The 22100-nt window shown below is 48.4% G+C and overlaps 1 protein-coding gene across 1 annotated transcript in view; it reads left to right on the plus strand.

Annotated features, from left to right (window-relative positions):
- Positions 1-21788, plus strand: part of plppr3a (phospholipid phosphatase related 3a) — a 271797-nt gene extending 250009 nt beyond the window's left edge. Inside the window, exon 8 of the mRNA XM_072482829.1 lies at positions 17893-21788. Within this exon, the coding sequence (XP_072338930.1) occupies positions 17893-19188 (1296 nt within the window). The 3' untranslated portion in view covers positions 19189-21788. The remainder of the gene's footprint in view (positions 1-17892) is intronic.
- Positions 21789-22100: the final 312 nt, after the last annotated feature.

Below are 22100 nucleotides of genomic sequence, written 5' to 3' on the forward strand. Positions count from 1 at the left end.
ACTGTGGGAGGAAACCAGAGCACCCGGAGGAAACCCACGCAGACACGAGGAGAACATGCAAACTCCACACAGACAGTCACCCAAGGTCAGAATCGAACTCAGGTCCCTGGTGCTGTGAGATAGTGCTAACCACTGTGCTGCCCTAAATCCGGAAGCTCCAGAACTGACAGTGTGAATAGCTAATTATGATCATTATTATTATGTTCATTATGTCGGCCCAAACAGTCACCTCAGAGGCCAATCAGCTTCCAGTTTTATTGTGCTGGCATTCTATTAACAGGCCTATTACAATTGATATTTTTTCTAATTGTTAGCCTAGTCCTCATTGCTGCACTAAAGCATTTTGATTAAATGTAACCCACTTCCAGCCTGAGTGATTGAATGTTTATTAACAAGGCAGTTTCTGATTCCATACAATCAATAAGAAACACCAGAATGGAGACGCAGTTTGCCCTGGAACCAAAGTATCTCTTTAATTGGGCATCAAGAGGCATGAACAGAAAATTATCTTTTCATTGAAGTACTTATATTCCGAATCCCAGCTTCATTCCTTCAAAATCAAGGCACCAGAATCAGGCTTTATTTCGTCCCAATTATCTCTAAATACTGTGTCATAATATACATCAGTACATTATGGTGCAATCACATACACACACTGATGGACATGCAGTAGGACCAACCAGCATACATAACACTGCAGCCAATCACCAGTGAGACCACAAGCACTATAAAGACAGGGGACAGGAGAGTTCCTGCTCATTCTAGCAGCAGCCAGCTCAGAGCACGGAGCTCACAGCCTGCATCACAGACATTCACCGTGTGCTGAGTGCCTCACCATAGCTAGTGATAGGAAAGGGTCCACAGTTAAGCTGGTATTGCTTATACCCACGTTTACAGTATGTTAGCATAGTTGAACAGTTAATAAAATAGCGTTACACCACTTCCAGCATTGTTGGCTTGTTTGTGAACCAGAACACCCAACACCGACATACTGTATCATTTTGTGCATGAATTGTATGAAGATGCATTTTGGCATAGCTTATGTCACACCACCACGAGTTTATACATTTAGAAAAAGCAGTCACTCTATTGGGTGTGGAACTGGTCCCATTTCAGGTAACCAGAGCCAGAAGAAGTACTTCCAGACCAAGTACAACACAGCCGGGTGGAGATAAAGACCTCCCTGTGCTCTGCCCCAACAGCATTAGCCCAATCCAAACTTCAGAAGAGTATTTTATATTGCGCCAGTGTGACTTTCCTCATTTCCTACCTGAGTCATCCTGTTGCCTTTATGAATAAGACCAGTTAGTGATTGATTCTAAAAACCCATATCCAAACTTATTACACAAAGAATCCTTACAGTCAATGGATTGGGATAAGAGGGTTTGATACAAGGAGATATTGAGCAGAATGGGCCTAGAATCTCTGGAGTTCATTGAAACATGTAAAGTTCTCAAAGGACCTGATGCTGTTTCCATAGATCCATAAAATCCCGACAGTGCAGAAGGAGGTCATTCACCCCACCCCTCATGGTCAGGAGGAAGAGAACTAGGGGTCAGAGAGACTATGGTTAGCCATTTAGGACTGAAATAAGGGGGATTTCTTCAGTTATTAAGAATATTCAACACTGAAAACGGTAGAATTTTGGGCATTAAGGAAATCAAGGAATCTGGGGGGTATGAAGTAGAGGAACAGCCATGATCTTATTGGTTTGCAGAGCAGGTTATGAGAGTTAAATGCCCAATTCCTTATTACTTAAATAGACTGGACTGGATTTGATTCCAGATTCTAGGAGTGAAAGGCTCAGTATCTGACTCATTCAGTTCTCCCTTCACACCTCAACTTTATGATTGAGGACTAGAAAATCTATCAACATACACTTGCATTAATATTGTGCCTTTAACCTCATAAAATAACTTTGTAGGAATTAACGATCGCGGGCCAGACCCCATCGGAGGCCACCCCGGTGAAGGAGCCCCCTCTCCCTCCCCCACGGGTTGCCCCCCCAGCGTTCTGCAGAGTTCCCGCCGGCAACGACCAGGGGTGGACGCGCCGGCGGGAACCTTTCATGTCGTAGCGGCCGCTCGGCCCACCCGGCCAGAGAATCGCCGCTCGCCGGTTCTCCGAGCGGCCTGGTACGAATCGCGTGCCGCTGATTTCCGGGGGGTGGGAGAATCGCGTGCGGGAGTCGGGGCGGCGTGGCGCGATTCGCGCGGTGCCCCGGCGATTCTCCCACCCGGCGTGGGGGGGAGAATAGCGCCCCTAGAGTTTTCAATTTGTTCATGTTTCTGGATGGTACAAGGTGAGTGACTGCCTAGGAGAATATTGGAATGACTACATTTGCTGACCAGGCACTGTTGTGTGCGAGGCCACCATTTTTATCGGGACATAAAAGCTGCGGATACTGGAAATCTGAAATAAAAGCAGATAATTCTGCATTGACACAGCAGGTCTGGCAGCATCTGCGGAGAAGGTTTTGAGCTTCTATGATCCTTCCAGAGAACTGAAAGAGATAGAAATGTGATGAATTATATACTGGGAGAGGGAGGTGGAGCAGAATATCAGTGATAGGTCAGAGTAAAGGAGAGATTGACAACAGTATCATGGACATGAGACAAAGGGGTTGTAAATGGTGCCAGTAGAGACTAAAGGGCGTTAATAGTGGCAAAGGTAGGATAGCAGAACGTTTTAATAGGAGAATAAAGATCAGTAGGAGCAAAACTGAATAATAAGGGTCAAGTGGCCATGAGGGGGGAGGGGTAGGTTGTGGTGGGACAAGACAGGGTAATTGAGTCACACAAAACAAAAGTGGGGAGTCAAGGTGCAGCCTAAAGCTGTTCAGTCCGGAAGGCTGCAACGTGATTAATCAGATGATGAGGTGTTGCCCTTCCAGTTTGTGTTGAGCTACACTGGAGCATTGCAGCAGGCCTAGGACAGGCTTGTGGGCAGGATGCTGAGTTTAAATGGCAAAGACTGGAATGCTTGTGGATGGAATGAAGGTGTTTCACAAAGCAGTCACCCAGTCTATGTTTATTCTCCCCAATGTAGAGGAGACCGCATTGGGAGCAGCGAATCCAATAGACCAAATTGGAGGAGGTACAAGTGAAACGCTGGGGAACCTGAAAGGAGGCATGGTTAAAGGAGACATAGTTAACCTGAAAGAGTGGCACAGTGGTTAGTACTGCTGCCTCACAGCGCCAGGGACCTGGGTTTGATTCCAACCTCAGGTAACTGTCTGTGTGGAGTTTGCACGTTCTCCCCGTGCCTGCGTGGGTTTCCACTGGGTGCTCCAGTTTCCTCCCACAGTCCAAAGATGTGCAGGCTGGGTGAACTGCCCATGCTAAATTGTCCCAACTTCCCAAAGGTTGGGTGGGATTACAGGGAAAGGGTGGGGGATTGGACCTAAGTAGGGTGGTCTTTCAAAGGGTCAGTGCAGGCTCGATGTGCCAAATGGCTTCTTTTTGCACCGTAGGGATCTACGATTCTATGAATCTATGTGTGTTTCCACGGCACTCTGATCCACTCCTCCATCACCCCCAACCCTTCACCCTCTTCCCACTGCACCTTCCCTTGCCAATGCAGAAGGTACAACACCTGCCCCTTTACCTCCTCCCGCCTCACTGTCCAAGGGCCCAAACACTCCTTTCAGGTGATGCAGCATTTCACTTGCACCTCCTTCAATTTGGTTTACAGTATTCACTGCTCACAAGTGGTCCCCTCTACATTGGGGGGGACTAAATGCAGACTGTCTGCTTTGCTTGTCCCAACACAACCCACCCTTCCCCACGTGATCACTGCCCCTTATTGTTCAGGTTTACTCTCATTGAGCACTGACCTCTGTTTTCCTATTAACAAATTTTGGTACCTACCTTGGCTATGATTAGCACTCTTCACTCCCTAACGGCATCATTAATAGTCCCCATGACACATTTGTCAATCTCACCTTAACTCCGACCTAGCACTGACTTTCCATTCTACCTCACCCCCGTCTCCAAGTGTATAATTCATCACATTTCTATCCCCTTTCAGTTTTGTAGTAAGATCAAACGTTAACTCTGATTCTCTCTACACAGATGCTGCCAGACCTGCTGGGGTTATCCAGCATTTTCTGTTTTTATCTTTATAGGGTCACTGTGCAACATGAGCCAACTTACTTACTTTCAGGAACTAAGAACCACACATCAAAATAAAATGGCCCATGTGTCAATATAATTCTTGTGAGCTAAGTATTCCAAGCAGTGCACCAATAAGTGATGTGTGGGATCCATGAATCCACATTCTAAGAGCATATAGAAAGCAAAACCAATTGGCACTGTGCTGGGTAAACTGATGCGTGCATGTCATTGGATTTCAGTGCCTGCGCAGACCAGTGCAAAAGGCAGATGGTATCAGCAGCCATCTTGCACGACAATACTGCGTTGGCAGGAGACACAGTAGTGTATGGGAATATCAGATCACAGACTGGATTCTGAGACTAAGCGTTGACACCGGCGCAGGATTCGTGGACTTCTACGACAGCAAAAATGGACCGATTCAGCGACTATAAAGGGGCTAGCACCGGAGCCACGTGGAACATAAGAACATAAGAACTAGGAACAGGAGTAGGCCATCTACGGAACACAATCGATTCCAATGAGAAATTATGTGGGATTTGCCCTATTCACAATTGACATGAGGAAACTGACAAGCTGCAGCCACATTTACTTTTTAAAAATAAATTTAGAGTACCCAATTCATTTGTCCAATTACGGGGCAATTTAGCATGGTCAATCCACCTACCTTGCACATCTTTGGGTTGTGGGGGCGAAACCCACGCAAACACGGGGAGAATGTGCAAACTCCACACGGACAGTGACCCAGAGCCGGGATCAAACCTGTGACCTCGGCGCCGTGAGGCTGCAGTGCTAACCATTGCGCCACCGTGCTGCCCTTGCAGTCACATTTACACACTTCACTCCCCGCACATACCATCCCAGCCAACAAGATGGCGGCAAGGAGAGTTGCCCCAAGGTTCACTGTTGCCGAGCTGGAGACCCTCCTGGATGCGGTGGAGGAGAGTGGTTGACCCTGTACCCCACCCAGGAAGGAGGCTGCCAGCTGCCGCCATTCGCCATGCCTGAGCACGGATGGCAGAGGCGATCAGCACAGTGGGCAACACCATCCGGACAGGTCAGCAGTGCCAGAATAAACTACATGACCTCATCAGGGTGGCCATGTTGAGTAGGCAGCACTGTGCCCCTGGCACCAACCCTCGCCCCACACACCCGTCAACACCCCCCCACCCCCCCCCTCCCACCCGGAGGGCGGCCGATCCCGCGCTCTGCAACAGATGTCGGCACCAATACCAGATGCCATGGCAGGTTGCCCTAAGCACTGAGGCTGCCAGCTACCCTTCCCCTGGCCTGCATGCGTTGGTCAGACTGTCTAACACTGTCATTTTCTGTTCCCCCACCCAGGAGAAGGCCGCTCATAACCTCCGGGAGTGTGAGAAAACTGGAGGGGGACCACAGCACCTGTGACCCCTCACCATGGCAGAGCAGAGGGCCCTGGGAGCAAGGAAGAAAGGCCATGCTTAGGAGCAGTTCCCCGTGGCACATGTGTCAACCCCCCCCCTCCCTCCCAAACACCACCCCCACACTACCCTCACACTCACTCTTACCCACACCCCACCCTCACCCCACCACCCCCGGCCTGCGATTTGTTTTTTGTCCTGCAGGACCTGCTGGTGATGGAGTCGGTCCATCCGGTGTCCCCCGCCCCCAGCCACAGCCGGAGCCCCCCCCCCCCCCCACCCCCGTGAGCCGAGCAGTGACGGGGAGAGCAACTCGGACAGCAGCCCTCCACTGAGACTCAGGAGACCCCCGGAGCTCAAGTCTTATGTTGACACTGATTTCCCGTCACAGCTGTCTCCAACACCCACCACCATCCCAGAGACACTCACCTCAGTTGGTCACTTTAGTGAAGAGGCTCCTGGGTCACTATCTGGTGTGCACCACATGCTCCAGTAGATCAGGTGGAGGTATGACACCCAAAGGGGTGGACGATCGGAGGGCGGGCCGACGCTGGAACTAGCTGCCATCCACGAGGGTTTTGGGCTTCTGGAACGGACAGTCCCATCGATTCTGGAGATGCAGTCGCAGAGCCAGGGACTACATGAGTGGTTGCCGGCGAGCATCCAGCATCTGCAGTCACAGTTGGAGGAGCCCAATGGCGTGCAGGAACAGGAGGCCCTGTCAACCATGCGTGCCACCCAGGCCAACACTGCACGGGTGGCGTCCGCAGTGGAGGCATTGGGATGAGCTTTGCGGCCGTGGATCAGCATGTCCAAGGTCTGGGGCATTTTGTGCAGGTGCTGGCCGAGGACCAGGGAAGGGTTGCCGCCTCATTAAGCAGCCATATGCCAGAACCACATGGTCATTGCAGTCACGTTTGTGAGCATGGCCCAGTTACAGCAGGCCATGGCTGAGATCGGCGGCGGCATTGCCAAGGCGCTGGCTGACGTAGTGCAGATGCAGAGGAAGGTGGCCGTGTTCCAGAGGGAGATGTCGCAGTCACTGGCTAATGTGACATAGGCCCAGAAGGTGGTGGGATGTAGTGATATGCATCACTGTATATACACAAGGGGTTAAGGTAAATACACTACAACTAAGTAACCACTAGAGAGAGCACCAGAGATGTATGTATACATAGACAAACAGGAAGTTGTCTCTCTTCACAGGAACGGCAGCTGGTGAGCAGGACACAGACAGGCAGCTCAGATGCAACATAGTATAAGCGCTGGAGAGAGAACAAACTCATAGAAATAAAGCATCTACTTCAACTGGAAGACTACGAGCTTTACGGGCAGCACGGTAGCATTGTGGATAGCACAATTGCTTCACAGCTCCAGGGTCCCAGGTTCGATTCCGGCTTGGGTCACTGTCTGTGCAGAGTCTGCACATCCTCCCCGTGTGTGCGTGGGTTTCCTCCGGGTGCTCCAGTTTCCTCCCACAGTCCAAAGATGTGCAGGTTAGGTGGATTGGCCATGATAAATTGCCCTTAGTGTCCAAAATTGCCCCTAGTGTTGGGTGGACTTACTGGGTTATGGGGATAGGGTGTGGAGGTGTTGACCTTGGGTAGGGTGCTCTTTCCAAGAGCCGGTGCAGACTCGATGGGCCGAATGGCCTCCTTCTGCTCTGTAAATTCTATGAATTCTATGATTATTCAGACACAAGGAATAATACATGGTACCAGGTGACTTCAGAACGCTTACTAGAAAAGTTACACAAGTTGCAGACAAAGCAAGATTGAAAACTAGAAGAAAACTCGTACGTGAATCGATGAAACTCGTTGGAACTCCACCGCAGCTGAAAACAACCGGTAATTTAAGTCATAGATGGAAAATCTTTAAACAAATGTTCGAACTGTATATCATAGCTAATGAGTTGAGCACGGCCTCAGAAGAAATGAAAATAGCACTTCTACTAGCAGGACATGAAGCTAGAGAAATCTACAACTGTTTTAATTACTTGAAAGGTGAAGACAACACCAAATTAGAAGTAATACATATTACTATAACACCAGTAACAACGCTGCTTTAAGACATTCAATGCTCAGAGACCAAATTGCACAGGGAATGAGTGTTGCGAAACTCAAACAATCATCAGAACAAAAAAGTTTGACGCTGAAAATCACGATTAACAAGTGCAGATCGCAAGAAAAAAAACTTTACGTTTTTAACAAGAATAAACGGCGAGAAAGTTCTTTTCCACGGGTCTGAAGAAGTTAAAATGGCGTCTGAGCAGATTTTAAACTGCTTGGGGAACAAAGGACGCAAATCTGGGTCTGCGCATGCGCAGGAAACTGCAGCTGTGCATGCGGAATTGAAAAATGAAGTTTTGGGCGCAGATCATTCCGCGCATGCACACGCCACGCATGCGCAGTTGAAGAAAAAGAGCGCACAGCTCAAAGAGGGATCTGTGCATGCGCAGTTTCCGGAAAGGCGCACAATAAAGGAAAATCGATTTGCACATGCGCAATCAATTCCTACGCTTTACGTCACAAGCGTCATGATGTCGGACAATTCAGACCATGCCCACTTAAAGGGGAAATGCCCGAAAATCACAAACAAGACTCTTAAAGGCACAAAACCAACAAATTTAACCTCAAAAGGCACAACAATGCCTAAACTTCTCCCAGCAGTTGAACATAACCTTCGCAGCACCCTGGAACAAGCAGTTTGCACCACACAAAGTGAAGAGCCCTATGATAAATCCAAAACCAAAGAAGATGATTTGTTCATTGAACATGAAGAGGACAATAACAAATCTGAAACAAATAAAGATGATTTGTTTATCGAAAAATACTACTCAGACATGGCTGAGTTATTCGGATATGATGATCATAAAAGCATCAGCGCCATGGTTGAAAAGCTCAACACAACTCTACTCATGGTAGATTAATCCAATACCATGATGCAATGGCAGATCGTCGATACATTGGATGACAGCAACCTGTCAAATACCCAAGAAGAAAATGATGCCACACAGCGAGTACTGAACGACTCCGTTGAGAGAGCACAGATCGACTCCACAGGGAGAACACTGCACGACTCCACACAGCGAGCGATGAAAGACTCCACACAGAGAGCGACACACGTCTCCACAGAGAGCTCGTTGACAGACTCCAGAATGGAAGCAATTAAAGACTCCAGACTGACAACCGTGCACGAAGAAGACTATGAAGGTCTATCCACCTTATCTGGGCAACCAGCAGCAGAATATGAAAGCCTACCAAGCTCACATGAACAACAAAAAGACTATGAAAGTCTACCCAGCTTATTTGAGCCACCAGAAGAAGACTATGAAAATCTGCCCAGCTCATTTAACCAACAAGAAGACACTGAATGTCTCCCCACTGTATGTGAGAATAGTGACAATGTGATCGCGATCGACATTCAAGATGTGCAAGATCACAGCAAGACTGACAGATCTCAGCTCGTATGTACAGAAGCACTCAACAATCAAAGTGAAACTACTCTTGAGTCCAGTGAGATCACGTCAATTAAAACCTCATCTACTCCAAACTACCCACAAGAAAATGAAATCTTGAAGATTTTGACTCCAGAAGAGGAGCACCAAGAAACCAAAGATGATTCAAATGAACCTCAAATGACTCCAAAAGAGGAGCACCAAGAAATCAATGATGATTCAAGTGAACCAGAAATGACTCCAGAAGAGGAGCACAAAGGAATCAAAGAGGAATCACATCAACCACAAAGAAGTGATGTCACCAAGATCAATGCAACATCAGATCATTCTCACAATCCTCAAGAAGAAACGCTCAATGAAACATCAGATACCATAAAGGACATTAACACAAATAACTTTGAGAATGACTCAAATTATCTACACGGAACAGTCATTGAGCGCAACAAGAACAACAAAAACCATAAGAATCACAACAGAAACAAGAACAACAACAGCAGCAACAAAAACATCAAGAAGCACAGCAAGAACAACAAAAACTACAAGCACAACAACAAAGTCTACAAGAACAACAAAAACAATAACAAGAAACATAACAAAGACAACTACAGCAACAACAAAAACAGAAACAACAAGCATGACAAAAACAACAAGTACGACAACAAAAATAACAAGGACAGAAACAACAGAAATAACAACAATGAAACAACGACCTGTACAACATGGTACAGCTCTGCACATGAAGGACAATGTAACAGCACACTCCAAAATAATGACAAGAGTACAAACGTACCATGGCATGACAACAAATCTCACAAATTCACATTTGCTCCACAACAAACAACCAAACCAGCTTTCAAGGCAGAAGACACACAGAATCGATATCGCAAACACAGAAAAAGGCCCAGGTCAGACAACAAAGATGACATACAGAATCAATACCGCAAGCACAGGAAAAGGTCCAGGTCAGACAACAAAGATGACACACAGACTCGCTACCACAAGCACAGAAGAAAAAGTCTAAATCAGACAACAAAGTGATTCAACCATTCGAACACCTCATGATGACTTCTTGGTTACTTAAACACAAGAACACTGACGACGTTCACAAAGAATTGACAACATCAACATCACCACTTCAACAACAGAAGAAGAAAGCAACTCAACCGAACAAATTCATAAAGTTTGGACTCATAAATTTTTTAAATTAAGATTGGACATATAAATATTAATTGGCCTTGTATAATCATCAACATCATCACAACTTGTACATATCATCATTCATCTACCTGTTTTGTACAATTTTTTCTATCAAAGTACAGGAAATATATAAAAAGAAAAAAGGGGGGATGTGGTGATATGCATCACTTTACATACACAAGGGGTTAAGGTAAATACATGACAACTAAGTAACCACTAGAGGGAGCACCAGAGATGTATATATACATAGACAAACAGGAAGTCATCTCCCTTCACAGGAATGGCAGCTGGTGAGCAGGACACAGACAGGCAGCTCAGATGTAACATAGTATAAGCGCTGGAGAGAGAACAAACTCACAGAAATATAGCATCTACTTCAACTGGAAGACTACGAGCTTTATTCAGACACAAGGAATAATACAGGACAGTCAATGAGTAATGTGGCGCAGTGCCAGGCGGAGATGGTTCACTCCCTGTGCTCCATGGCTGCGAGCATGCTGACCCTGGTTGAGGCCAGAGCGGGCCTCTAGGACTGGCAGCGCCAGGTGGCACTAACCCCCGTCCTATGAAGTCGCCCGGGGGCCATCGGGCACCCCGAGGTGAAGGAGGAGGTGATGGGGCCCGTAGCGGTGACTCCCGCAGGGGAGATGCCAGAACACCGCAGCACCTCAGACTCACCCCTTCTGTCCCCGGTGCCTCTGGTGGGCAGCGAGCAGAACAGGACAGCACCATGCCACCTGGGACACCCAAGATGCACCCGGGCCTATCCAGACCCGCGCGCCCCAGAAGACGGCCACCAACGGGGACTCAGGTTGCAGGCAGGAGTCACAGCAGGCCACCTCCACTCCTGCTGTACCATCTGGGGATCCACCTAAACATAATATAAGGCGAGAAAGTCAGACACTAGTTAAATTGACATGGGTGCAGGGCACAGTTTAGTCATAGGGGCTAGGGCATAAATCTGTATATATGTGTTGTCACATTAAACACCTATTCACACTGTTACAACCTGCCTCAGCTCTGTCAGAAGTGTATGAGGGGTGAGCTAGTCTGGGCTGGCCAGAGAGGGGGTGCAGAGGGGGGAAGGATGGGGAAGCAGGGGGTGGGGGGGGGGAATAGGCTGACATTGTGGGTGGCCTGGGTTCCCCATGCTCCCCCCCCACCACCACCCATCCCCCCTATTGCCACCCCAGGGATTCGATGGGACCATGTGTTGGAATGGCCAGCTCGCATGCAGGGATTGTGGAAAGTGCTGCCGTAGCCAGACACTGCAGAACAGTAGGGCTAATCGCAGAGCGGGTTATCATCCTCCATCCCGTGGACCAGACCCGCAGTCACTGCCAACACAGGGTCCATCACGCCCTGTGGTGCGGCAGGTATGTATCACGGAGGGTGTTGCAGGCGGGAGCGTGACCGGGAAGGTGGGATGCGGTGTCCGCGCCCCTGGCCAGTTCCTCCCTCTCCCACCCCCCCCCTCCCCCCTTCACCCCCGCGCAACCCCCCTCCCCAGTCAGTGAACCTGGAGGCGATCAAAGCGTCCCGTGCATGTTGGCCCTGGTGGACACGCCGTGCGGCCTCTTGTGCCTGCCTGGGCCCGATGTCCTGCCCACCCTCACCCTCCCCCGCATCCTCCTTGTCGGAGGAGACCTGGGCTTCATCTACCTCCTCCCGCATGTCGCTCCGCTGCTGCGCGATGTTGTGGAGGATCATAGATCAGAGAATTTACAGTGCCGAAGGAGGCCATTCGGCCCATCGAGTCTGCACCAGCCCTTACAAAGAGCACCCTACTCAAACCCACGTCTCTACCCGATTCCCGTAACCCTTACTTAACCTTTATGGACACTAAGGGCAATTTAGCAATCCACCTAACCCGCACATCTTTGGACTGTGGGAGGAAACCGGAGCACCCGGAGGAAACCCACGCAGACACGGGGAGAACGTGCAGACTCCACAGACAGTGACCCAGCAAGGAATCGAACTTGGGACCCTGGAGCTGTGAAGCAACTGTGCTAACCACTGTGCTACCGTGCTGCCTGACACCCGCAATGTCAAGATGCAGCAGGCCGACACGATGCGGGCCACCCTCTCAGCATCATCCAGGAGGTGACCTCCATAGCGGTCCAGGCACCTGAAGCACATCTTCAGGATGGCGAAACACCGCTCGATCACGCTCCTGGACACTGCATGGGCGGTGTTGTAGGGGTCTTGGCATCAGTCTGTGGCCTCGGGATAGGCGTCATCAGCCACGACCGCAGCGGATAACCCGTGTCGCCCAGGAGCCTTGAACCAGGACATGGCATCGATCCCCGCTGCCCGGGCACCCTGGTGGGCTCGGTCCACATTGAAATGGACATATTGTGCTGACTGGGCATACAGGGTCTCCATGATGGCGAGAGTGCTCCTGTGCACCGAGGTTTGTGGGACCCCACTCAGCACCTGGAAGGACCCGTGGCGTAAAGGTTCAGGGCCACTGTCACCTTGACGGCCACCAGGTGCGCCATGATCTGACAGATATGTCGCACTGTCTCTAGCTCAGCCGGAGTCTTCGACGGCATGCCCTGGCTGGCAGGTCCTCGAATGACAGGCACTTCAGGTACACACGAGGCCTCATGCGGTGCCTCCTTTGCACCTCCTCCTCCTCGGCCTGTTAGGCGGCCAACCCTCCATCCTGAGCGGCTGCCTCCTGTTCATCTGCTGCACACTCCACTGCTGCCTGCTCCACTGCTGCACGCTCCACTGCTGCACTTTCCTCCTCCTCGAGTGCCAGCTTGCACAGCCGTAGGGCATCCAACAGGGTTGCGGCGACCAAAGGAAGGCGACCATTGTTGGTTGAATTCCAATATCCATTGTTGGCAGTGGGTGAAAGACTGACATGTTGGCATAGTGCAGACCCCCCTTGCCCAACCAGGTACAACGGGCAACATGGTGCCCCTGGTTAGCACTGTGGGATCTGCCCCACATGCCCACCCCCAACCCCCCTCCCCCCATCCTCACAATCCTGGCCCTTTCGGTGCCTGGCACCGTGGGGGCATCTGGTCCTGGTGCCAGGGGTACCGTCGGATCACGCTGCCCTTGTAGCGGTATGCTCCGCAGCCCTCTCCCGGCGCCTCCATAGGGGCTACAGTGGGCATTATCTTGAGTGGGACGTGTGAACTGGCCCTGGCAGGGGACCCTCCCAGGGACCCTCCCACCCCAACCAGCCTGGCCAGTGTCCCAGCAACCGATTCTCCACCCAATCGCATTTCCTGAATCCGGCGATGGCCAACGGAGAATCCAGCCCCAGGCTTTCTTTTGTTAAAAATCTTTTTATTCTCCTCCTTTTTCACATTTTCATCAAATTTACACCCACCAACAAACAATCAACGGGAACAAATACAATGTCAATCCCCTGGCCAGCAATCCCTTCCTCCCACCAACTCCCAAACAATCCTTAACATTTTAAATACAAACACCAAAGAAAAAGAATCCGGAATCCACCATCACCCCATACATATACACACCAACCTCCCCCACCACTCCCCCCTAATGTTCGATGTCATTTAATTCTTGAAAATGCATAACAAACAAGGCCCATGAATTGTAGTACCCGCCACTCCAGGGCACAGGGAGGAGAAGCTGACCTTCACCCGACAGGACCCGCCTTCGGGCGATCAACATGGCGATGGCTAAGACACCTGCCTCCGCACCCGCTTCCAACCCCGGCAAACCTGGCACCCCGAATGTGGCTTCCAGGGGACCCGGTTCAAGTTTCACATGCACCACCTTCGAGATTACCCTGAAGACCTCCCTCCAATACCCCTCCAGCTTTGGACAGGACCAAAACATATGAACATGGTTTGTGGCCCCCCCCACCACCCCTCCCTCCCTTCCACCCCCCCTGCCACCCCCCCCCCCCCTCCACAGCGTTCACAAACATCGTCAACCCCCTCAAGGAGTCAGCTCACCCTTGTCTTTGTGAGGTGTGCTCTATACACCATCTTCAGCTGGATCAGCCCCAACCTGACACACAAAGTTGAGGTATTTACCCTCCGGAGCACCTCACACCACAACCCCCTCCATGCCCTCCCCAAACTCTTCCTCCCACTTTGTCTTAATCCCCTCCAGTGATGCCTTCTCTTCTCCCAGAATCACCCCATAAATCACTGACACCACACCCCTCTTCACTCCCCCGTCATCAGCACCTCCACCAACAGTGTGGAGGCCGGCGCCACCGGAAAGCTCTGTATCTCATTCTTAGCGAAATCCCGGACCTGCATATACCTCAACATTTCCCCCTGCCCCAACCCATATTTCGCCCCCAGCTCTTCCAGTCCCTCAAACCGGCACCCCAAAAACAAATCCTTTAGTGCCCTAAATCCCCTCTCCTCCCATCTCTGAAAACTCCCACCCCACATTCCTGGCTCAAATCTATGATTCCCCCGAATCGGCATTTCCCTCGACCCCGCACCCAGCCTAAAGTGCTGGTGCAGCTGCCTCAAGATTTTCAACGTCGTTACTACCACCAGACTGCCCGAATATTTCCCCGGGGCCATCGGGAGCGGCGCTGTTGCCAATGCCCTCAGCCCGACACCCTGCACAACCCTCCTTCATTTTAACCCACTGGGAGTTCCCCCCCCCCCCCCGACCCAACTCCTCACCTTCTCCGTATTTGCCGCCCAGTAGTCATACAGTAAGTTTGGGAGACCCACCACCCTGACTGCCGTCCTCTCTGCAACAACATCTTCCTAATCCTGGGCCACCTCCCCTTCCCCTACGCCCCCCGTCCACCCCGCCCCCATATAAACGGGGTAATCATCTTTTCAACCTCCTTGAAAAATGCCTTTGGCAGGAAGGTCGGCAGGCACTGAAAAATAAACAAAAATCACGGCAATACATTCATTTTAATTGCCTGTACCCGACCTGCCAGCGACAGAGGAAGACCATCCCACCTTGCCAGATCCGCTTTCACCTTCACCACCAACTGGTCCCTCGGTGCAGAGCAAATAACCTAAATTCATGTTATTTGTGTGGACACTCGCCCTCGGCTCCCTGTGCAACAGTCTTACCCACTCCACAAATCGTGGCCCAATCCCAAACCGCTCCATCAAATACCCCCTTCTCGGCATCCAACGCCACTACCACCTCTGTCCCCCTCCCCTTCGCCGGTGCCACAACTACATTCAATACCCTCCTAATGTTCGAAAAGAGCTGCCTCCCTTTTACAAACCCCGTCTGATTTTCCCCTATCACCTTCGGGAGGCACTCCTCCAACCTACCCCCAACATCTTTACATCCACATTCAAGAGTGATATGGGCCTACACAACCCACACTCTGTCAGATCCTTATCCTTCTTGGGCAAGAAGGAGATCCAGGCTTGCCACAAAGTCTGTGGCAACGCCCCCTTCGTTATCGCCTCCTCAAACATCCCCACCATCAGCGGCGCCAACTTATCTTTGTCACTGGAAGTCCCGCCCCAGGATTTCTTGAAAAGCCAAGCTTGGTTAGAAACTCTAATTGTTTTCTCATATGTTGATCTAGTAAGAAAGGAAATAATAATAATCTTTATTAGTGTCACAAGTAGGCGTAGATTAACCCTGCAATGAAGTTACTGTGAAAATCCCTCGTCGCCACATTCCGGCGCCTGTTCGGGTACACCAAGGTAGAATTCAGAATGTCCAATTCACCTAACAGCACGTCTTTCGGAACTTGTGGGAGGAAACCGGAGCACCCGGAGGAAACCCACACAGACATGGGGAGAACGTGCAGACTCCTCACAGACCCAAGCCGGAAATTGAACTTGGGACTCTGGCGCTGTGAAGCAACAGTGCTAACCACTGTGCTACCGTGATGATGATGAGCCATAATTATTCTTAGATTCATGATTTTCTGTGCCATCCAGGGAACCAAACGCCCATCAAGAAATTGGGGCTGATTTGTTGGCCCTTTCTCTTGACTGCATTGCTGTTGCTGCTGTTCACCAAGTTCCTCCTCTGTTCCTCTTATCCTTCAGTGAACCCATCTGGCAAGTTCAATCAAATTGCAAGTCGAGACCAACATATATGTTGCACCTTGCTGAGGGACACTGCAGAGTGAGGGGATAGGCTGAGTAGTGAAGTAACTCATAGTTGCCCACTGCAACATCTGCCAACCAGTTGTTTCCATGGAGACCTTTACCACAGTGACTATGGCCATTAATTATACATCTGGTCTTGAATAGTGATGAAGGTTCTTGGATAATTATAGCTGAGCAAATGTTACAACAATATACTGGTTTACTGAAGCAACTCTTAATCTTTTCTTCAAGTGAAACTTGAGAAAGGATGAGTGCTATTTACACAGCCAGAAGTAAATAAAATCATTAACTGAGACACCAAGTCATTCAAGCAATGATGTATCTGTGGAATTTTAATGCAATGTGTGATTTGATGTGAGGACATTGCCATTTGAAAGGGATTACAGCCCACCATTAGAAACGTGCGCACTATGTGGTATCAGTTTTTAGTATTTTACAAAGCTGGAAGTAGAAGGAGGCCATTCAGCCCTTTCAGACTGTTCCACCATTTAAGTTTCATAGAATTTACAGTGCAGAAGGAGGCCATTCGGCCCATCGAGTCTGCACCGGCTCTTGGAAAGAGCACCCTACCCAAGGTCAACACCTCCACCCTATCCCCATAACCCAGTAACCCCACCCAACACTAAGGCAATTTTGGACACTAAGGGCAATTTATCATGGCCAATCCACCTAACCTGCACATCTTTGGACTGTGGGAGGAAACCGGAGCACCCGGAGGAAACCCACGCACACACAGGGAGGATGTGCAGACCCCACACAGACAGTGACCCAAGCCGGAATCGAACCTGGGACCCTGGAGCTGTGAAGCAATTGTGCTATCCACAATGCTACCGTGCTGCCCAGTTACAGCATGGCAGATCTATACCTCAGCACAGTTACCTGCCTTAATTCTGTGTCCTGTGCTGAACTCACTTAACAAAAACATTTAGCCATCTCAGTCTTGAAGATTTCAATACATCCTTCGCACTAGCAGCCTTTTGGGAGAGAGAATTTTGGATATTCAACACTTTGTACAAGTGTCTCCCCATTTCATTCCAAAATGGCTTGGCTCCATCCACCTTTTTATCGACTCCTCCAACAGAGGAAATCATTTACTTTATTTATCCAATCAAATCCCTTGATCATGTTAAAGTGCTTCATCGCTCCAACCTTTTATGCTCAGAAGACTATAAACCATGAACCCTTCCTCAGTAGTTTATACTTTCAGTCTACTGAGAAAAAACATTTGTGAGGAGGCTCATTGTAACACAGATCAGTTGGGCTGAATGGGCTGTAAGTTCAGTACAAGACCATTGTTCTGAGCTCCTCCAGCATTATTCTGTTCAGGAAAGCAAATCAAAGGCTTGATGCACTGAAGAGATTGAGGTGAATACCCTCTCACTGGGGAAACATGTCCAACAAAGGTATGCTGGCACAGAGCCAAAGAGCGAGAAAAGTCAGAGCCCACCTTACTTTGAAGTAAAGTCGAATTCAGAGTTGTAAAGAGGAGTTTGATTCCCTGGCACTAACACAGCTCAGCTCGCCATGGTGAGAACAGCCTGTTTCTAAATTAAGAAGTGTTTTGATATCTTTTCCATCTTCGATGCAGATGTTGCTCGATTTCAAAGTTTAAAACTCAACCATATTTCAGTTGAGAAAATTGTATACTATTCTTCCTTCTTTTACTTTCACAGGGATTTCACGCTGTCGGTAACTTCAAGGCCTCAGAGGATGCTTCTCCTGCCAAACCTCCTCCTAAGGTTGGGCTCCGGCCCTTGACACATCTACGCCATGACTCCGTCTATCAGCAAAGTAAATCCCTTAGCACGGATGAACTGAATCCACAGCCAAGGCTCGATGGCCTGGATCACCACCTGGCACAGCGGGAGAAAAATTCCCTCAACAGCCTGAAGCGTGCCAGTGTCGATGTGGAACTGCTGGCGCCACGAAGCCCAATGGGCAAGGAAAACATGGTGACATTCAGTAACACCCTGCCCCGTGTAAACACGCCAAATTTGGATGAAGCTGCTCGCCGTCATATGACAATCCATGTCTCGATGGACGCCTCTCGGTCCAAGCAGCTCATTTCCCAATGGAAGCAAAAGTCAATCGATGGCATGTCTTTGGATCACGACCCGACTATCAGCCAATCACAGCCCCAAATGAGAACGGCTTTGGAGTTGAGAGGTGTGGGGTTTGATCAGGATGAACCAACTCCTTCGTCTCTGTATCCCACCGTACAAGCCAGGAACTCAGAAAGGGGCAGTGGCGCACGGGTACTGATCCAGTCAAGGCCTGGGCCCTCACAGCTGGTTCATATTCCTGAAGAGACCCAAGGAAGTGTCTGCACCTCCCCAAAAAGCAACTCAGCCCGGGCAAAGTGGATGCTCATGGCAGAGAAGGGGGGAGTCCCGAGACCCAACAACCAACCTCGCATCATGCAAGTCATTGCCATGTCAAAACAACAGAGCATGATAACGGTAACACCAAAACACTCTGATGGCTCAAGCAGCTCAGAGTCCTCACACTACAAATCTCCTTCTGAGCGCGACTCTTCGAGTATTGTCACGGTCGACGCACATGGGTCCCATCCAATCGTGCATGTCTCTTCTGGAAATGGTGGAGTGGGACCCTGGGAATGGAAATCTCCTCAGGGCAGTGCGGACATTCACGATGCCTTTGAGTTGAATGACCTGAACAGGGACTACAGAAGCTACAGGTCGGCCAAGAACAGTGGCATCTCTCCTGGCTCTTCTGCCAGCGACCTTGAGCAGGAAGATGCCCGTTTCTGCAGTGTCGCCACAATCAATGTCGCAGGAGCTGAGAGGAGTGAAACCAATTCAGAGACACTGACCATTACCTCCAGCCGGGACTCGACGCTGAGGAGAAAACCCAACCCTGTATTCCTCGGTGAGCGGGAAGCCAGTACAGACACTGATCAGGATGCTTACTTCAAGAAACTTCAAGCCAACAGGAGATTCAAAGACTGAACAGGACTCTTAAAATGAGGGGCATCTTTTGTACATACCCTTTTGAGGCTTTCAGTACCCAACACCCTACGGTGCTTAACTCTTGAGAATTGGATATCCGTGCAATAAATTTATTCCCACATTGAACAAACCGGGAGCAATAAAATAGTATCCATGGAGATCACCTATTTTCAAACTTTTCCAGCTCATAATTCATACCCCTCTTCAAAACAGATTTCATTGGCATTTTAGCCTTCCTTGACTTGGAAAACAAGCCAAAGGCCAGCAATAGGGATTCAAGTCTAAATGTCCAAGACCCTTCATGAGGTATTGCTCAGCTATTGTTAAGAAAGAAGGCACTCCATTTACTAGAACCTTCCACAACTCAGGATGGCCCAAAGCATGTCAGAGCCAATTAATTACTTCAGAGGCCAGGATGTATGGGGTCATTTTAACTCGCATGTTTCCTGTGTTCTTATCTACTTTAAACTTCTGGAATTGTGGTCTTGTATTTAAGTTGTGGTTTTAAATTGGTAACGGTTAAAGGAGCAAGAAATGAAATTTGTGTCATTAGTGGTTGGCCCAATGGTGTAATACTATTTAATATGCTGGTCAGCACTCTGAGTTAAGCATGGTACTTTGTAGGAGACCCGTGGACAATAATTACTTTGTATAGCTGTGCCAAACAACAACTGACCTTTCCAAAAGAAGCATTGGCATTAACTTGCAGATAGTTTAATTGTATAACAGATAGTTGGGTGCTAAACTTTTTCGAATGACATGGTTATTGATTGTAAATTGGCAGGCACTTGACTTGCTGGAACAAGGAAGCAACCTTGAGCTCTAAGAAAAAAAATGAACAAAGGCAAAATACTACAGATGCTGGAAATCTGAAATAAAAACAGAAAAATGCTGGAAATGCTCAGCAGGTCAGGCAACGTCTGAGGAGAGAGAACAAGAGTCGTCGGGTGATCAACTTACAACGTTAACTCTGTTTCCTAAACTCGGCTGCCTGACCTGCTGAGCATTCCCAACATTTTCCTTGTTTTAAAATTTAAGAGCAATTGTGAATTAATCCCGACATATGATCACTATGATATGGGAGAATTGAAATACTTAAAATAGATCTACTGTAAACTAATCAGGTCTATATGTAGGACACATACTGTCCAATTTTGAAATGCAAGCAATATATAGGAATGCAATATATTAATTAGATATTAGAGTCCATTTTGTACCCATACCAACTGGAGTGTGGGTGACAAATGATGATGTCTGTAGTGTATTTCCTTTGAGGTTAGATTTGAAGTTTGCACATCATAATTCCATGGTTTGGGATTGGCCGAGGGTCTTCCCTAGGCCAGCACTGTGACTCATTATCAAATGTCTGAATGAATCGAACCAGTTCTCAGCCACTTGCTGAAGGTTACTCCAATCCATAGATGTTGCACCTTTTTGAATATCCACCTCTCCCCTGCCAAGAACCACACAGGTGTCAGAACTGTACAGAGGAACATAGCAACAGGAATGGGCCGTTGAACCCTTCCACCAAGAAACAGTTACTGTTCTGCCCTTTTGTTGACCAGGAAGTGTGGAAAACAACGATTCAGCACTGTAGAAAACAGATCAATTGGGAAAAAGGAGCTGTTAATCCTTGACCTCTTCAGGACTGAATGGCAGCTTCGCACAGAATTATGATGTTTTTTTTTCCTTTGAACTAAAGTTTCAGTCGCTAAACTGTTTTGTGCTGTTTCAGTTGCCTGTGAACCTCTTAATGGCAGGATTAGACATGTATAGAGAGTCGTTTTTATGTATGTCACTGGCTTGTCCTGAAAGCTACACATAATGTTTACTCGTAACTTAATATAAAAATAATAGTTGCTTGCTTAATGTTTAGTGACACGTGCCCATGTTAGACAGAATGATTGATCAGTCTTTTTTAAGCATAGTGAAGTCAGCTCACCTGAAGCAGGTGTCAACACCATTAGACCTCGAAAAGGAGTTTGCACTACAGCAACTATGTCACTTGTTATAGAAGGTTCCATCAAGGGGTGGAGCACTTAAGATTCAATGCTGGGTAACTAAGGCTGTCCAAGATGGGTAGAAAGTTCATCAGTCAACGATGATCTAAGTGGAGATAGAATATTCCAGCCCTCTTGGAAATGACGGGCTGATGGACTGTCTATCAGTATAGATGGCCACTGTCAATCAGGCACATGACACCACCAGATGAAGCAGACACAATAAAGGGGTGAACTGAGTTAAAGTTGACTCTGTGATCTCGGGAATCTGGAAGCCCATGTGACTGAACACAGGGACATTTGTGGAAACCCAGCATTTAAAGAATTGGTTGTGTGTAAATAGAACTTTAACAAGGTGAAGACCAGTTGCAACAGCACTTCTTCTTGTGATTGTCTGATCGATTACTGTTTATAGAATAACTTTATTATTGTGAGGAATGATAAGCCTGATTTAGTAAAGCTAATTATTGTGCGCTATGCTAGTGATTTTAAAGATAGCTCCTTATGTACTGAGGTATTTTGTACTTTGAATGTGTCATTTGGACAGAAACAAGTTTTAGAATTAATGGTGAAATCAATAAACATTGTTTTAAAAAATAACGTGCATTAAATAAGTCTCCTCTGTTCCTGAGGAGCAACATTGCCACAGCCCTGATTTTAATCAGTCATCCATTGACAGCCCATGCCTTCAGAGGCCTCAGTCCTAAGCTCTGAATTTCTCTACCTAAATCTCTTGAACTCGATCTCTCTTTCTTCAAGATGCTCCTTAAAGCCTATCCGATCGACCAAACTTTTGGTCACCTGTCCAACTTTCATTTGATGTGGCTGAGAGTTCAATTTTGTCTGATAAAGCTCCAGTAAAACACCTTGAAATGTTTGTAGTGTGCCAAAAGGTGCTATATAAATGCAGCT

Source organism: Scyliorhinus torazame, chromosome 18 (genome assembly GCF_047496885.1).
Source record: "Scyliorhinus torazame isolate Kashiwa2021f chromosome 18, sScyTor2.1, whole genome shotgun sequence".
NCBI lineage: Eukaryota > Metazoa > Chordata > Chondrichthyes > Carcharhiniformes > Scyliorhinidae > Scyliorhinus > Scyliorhinus torazame.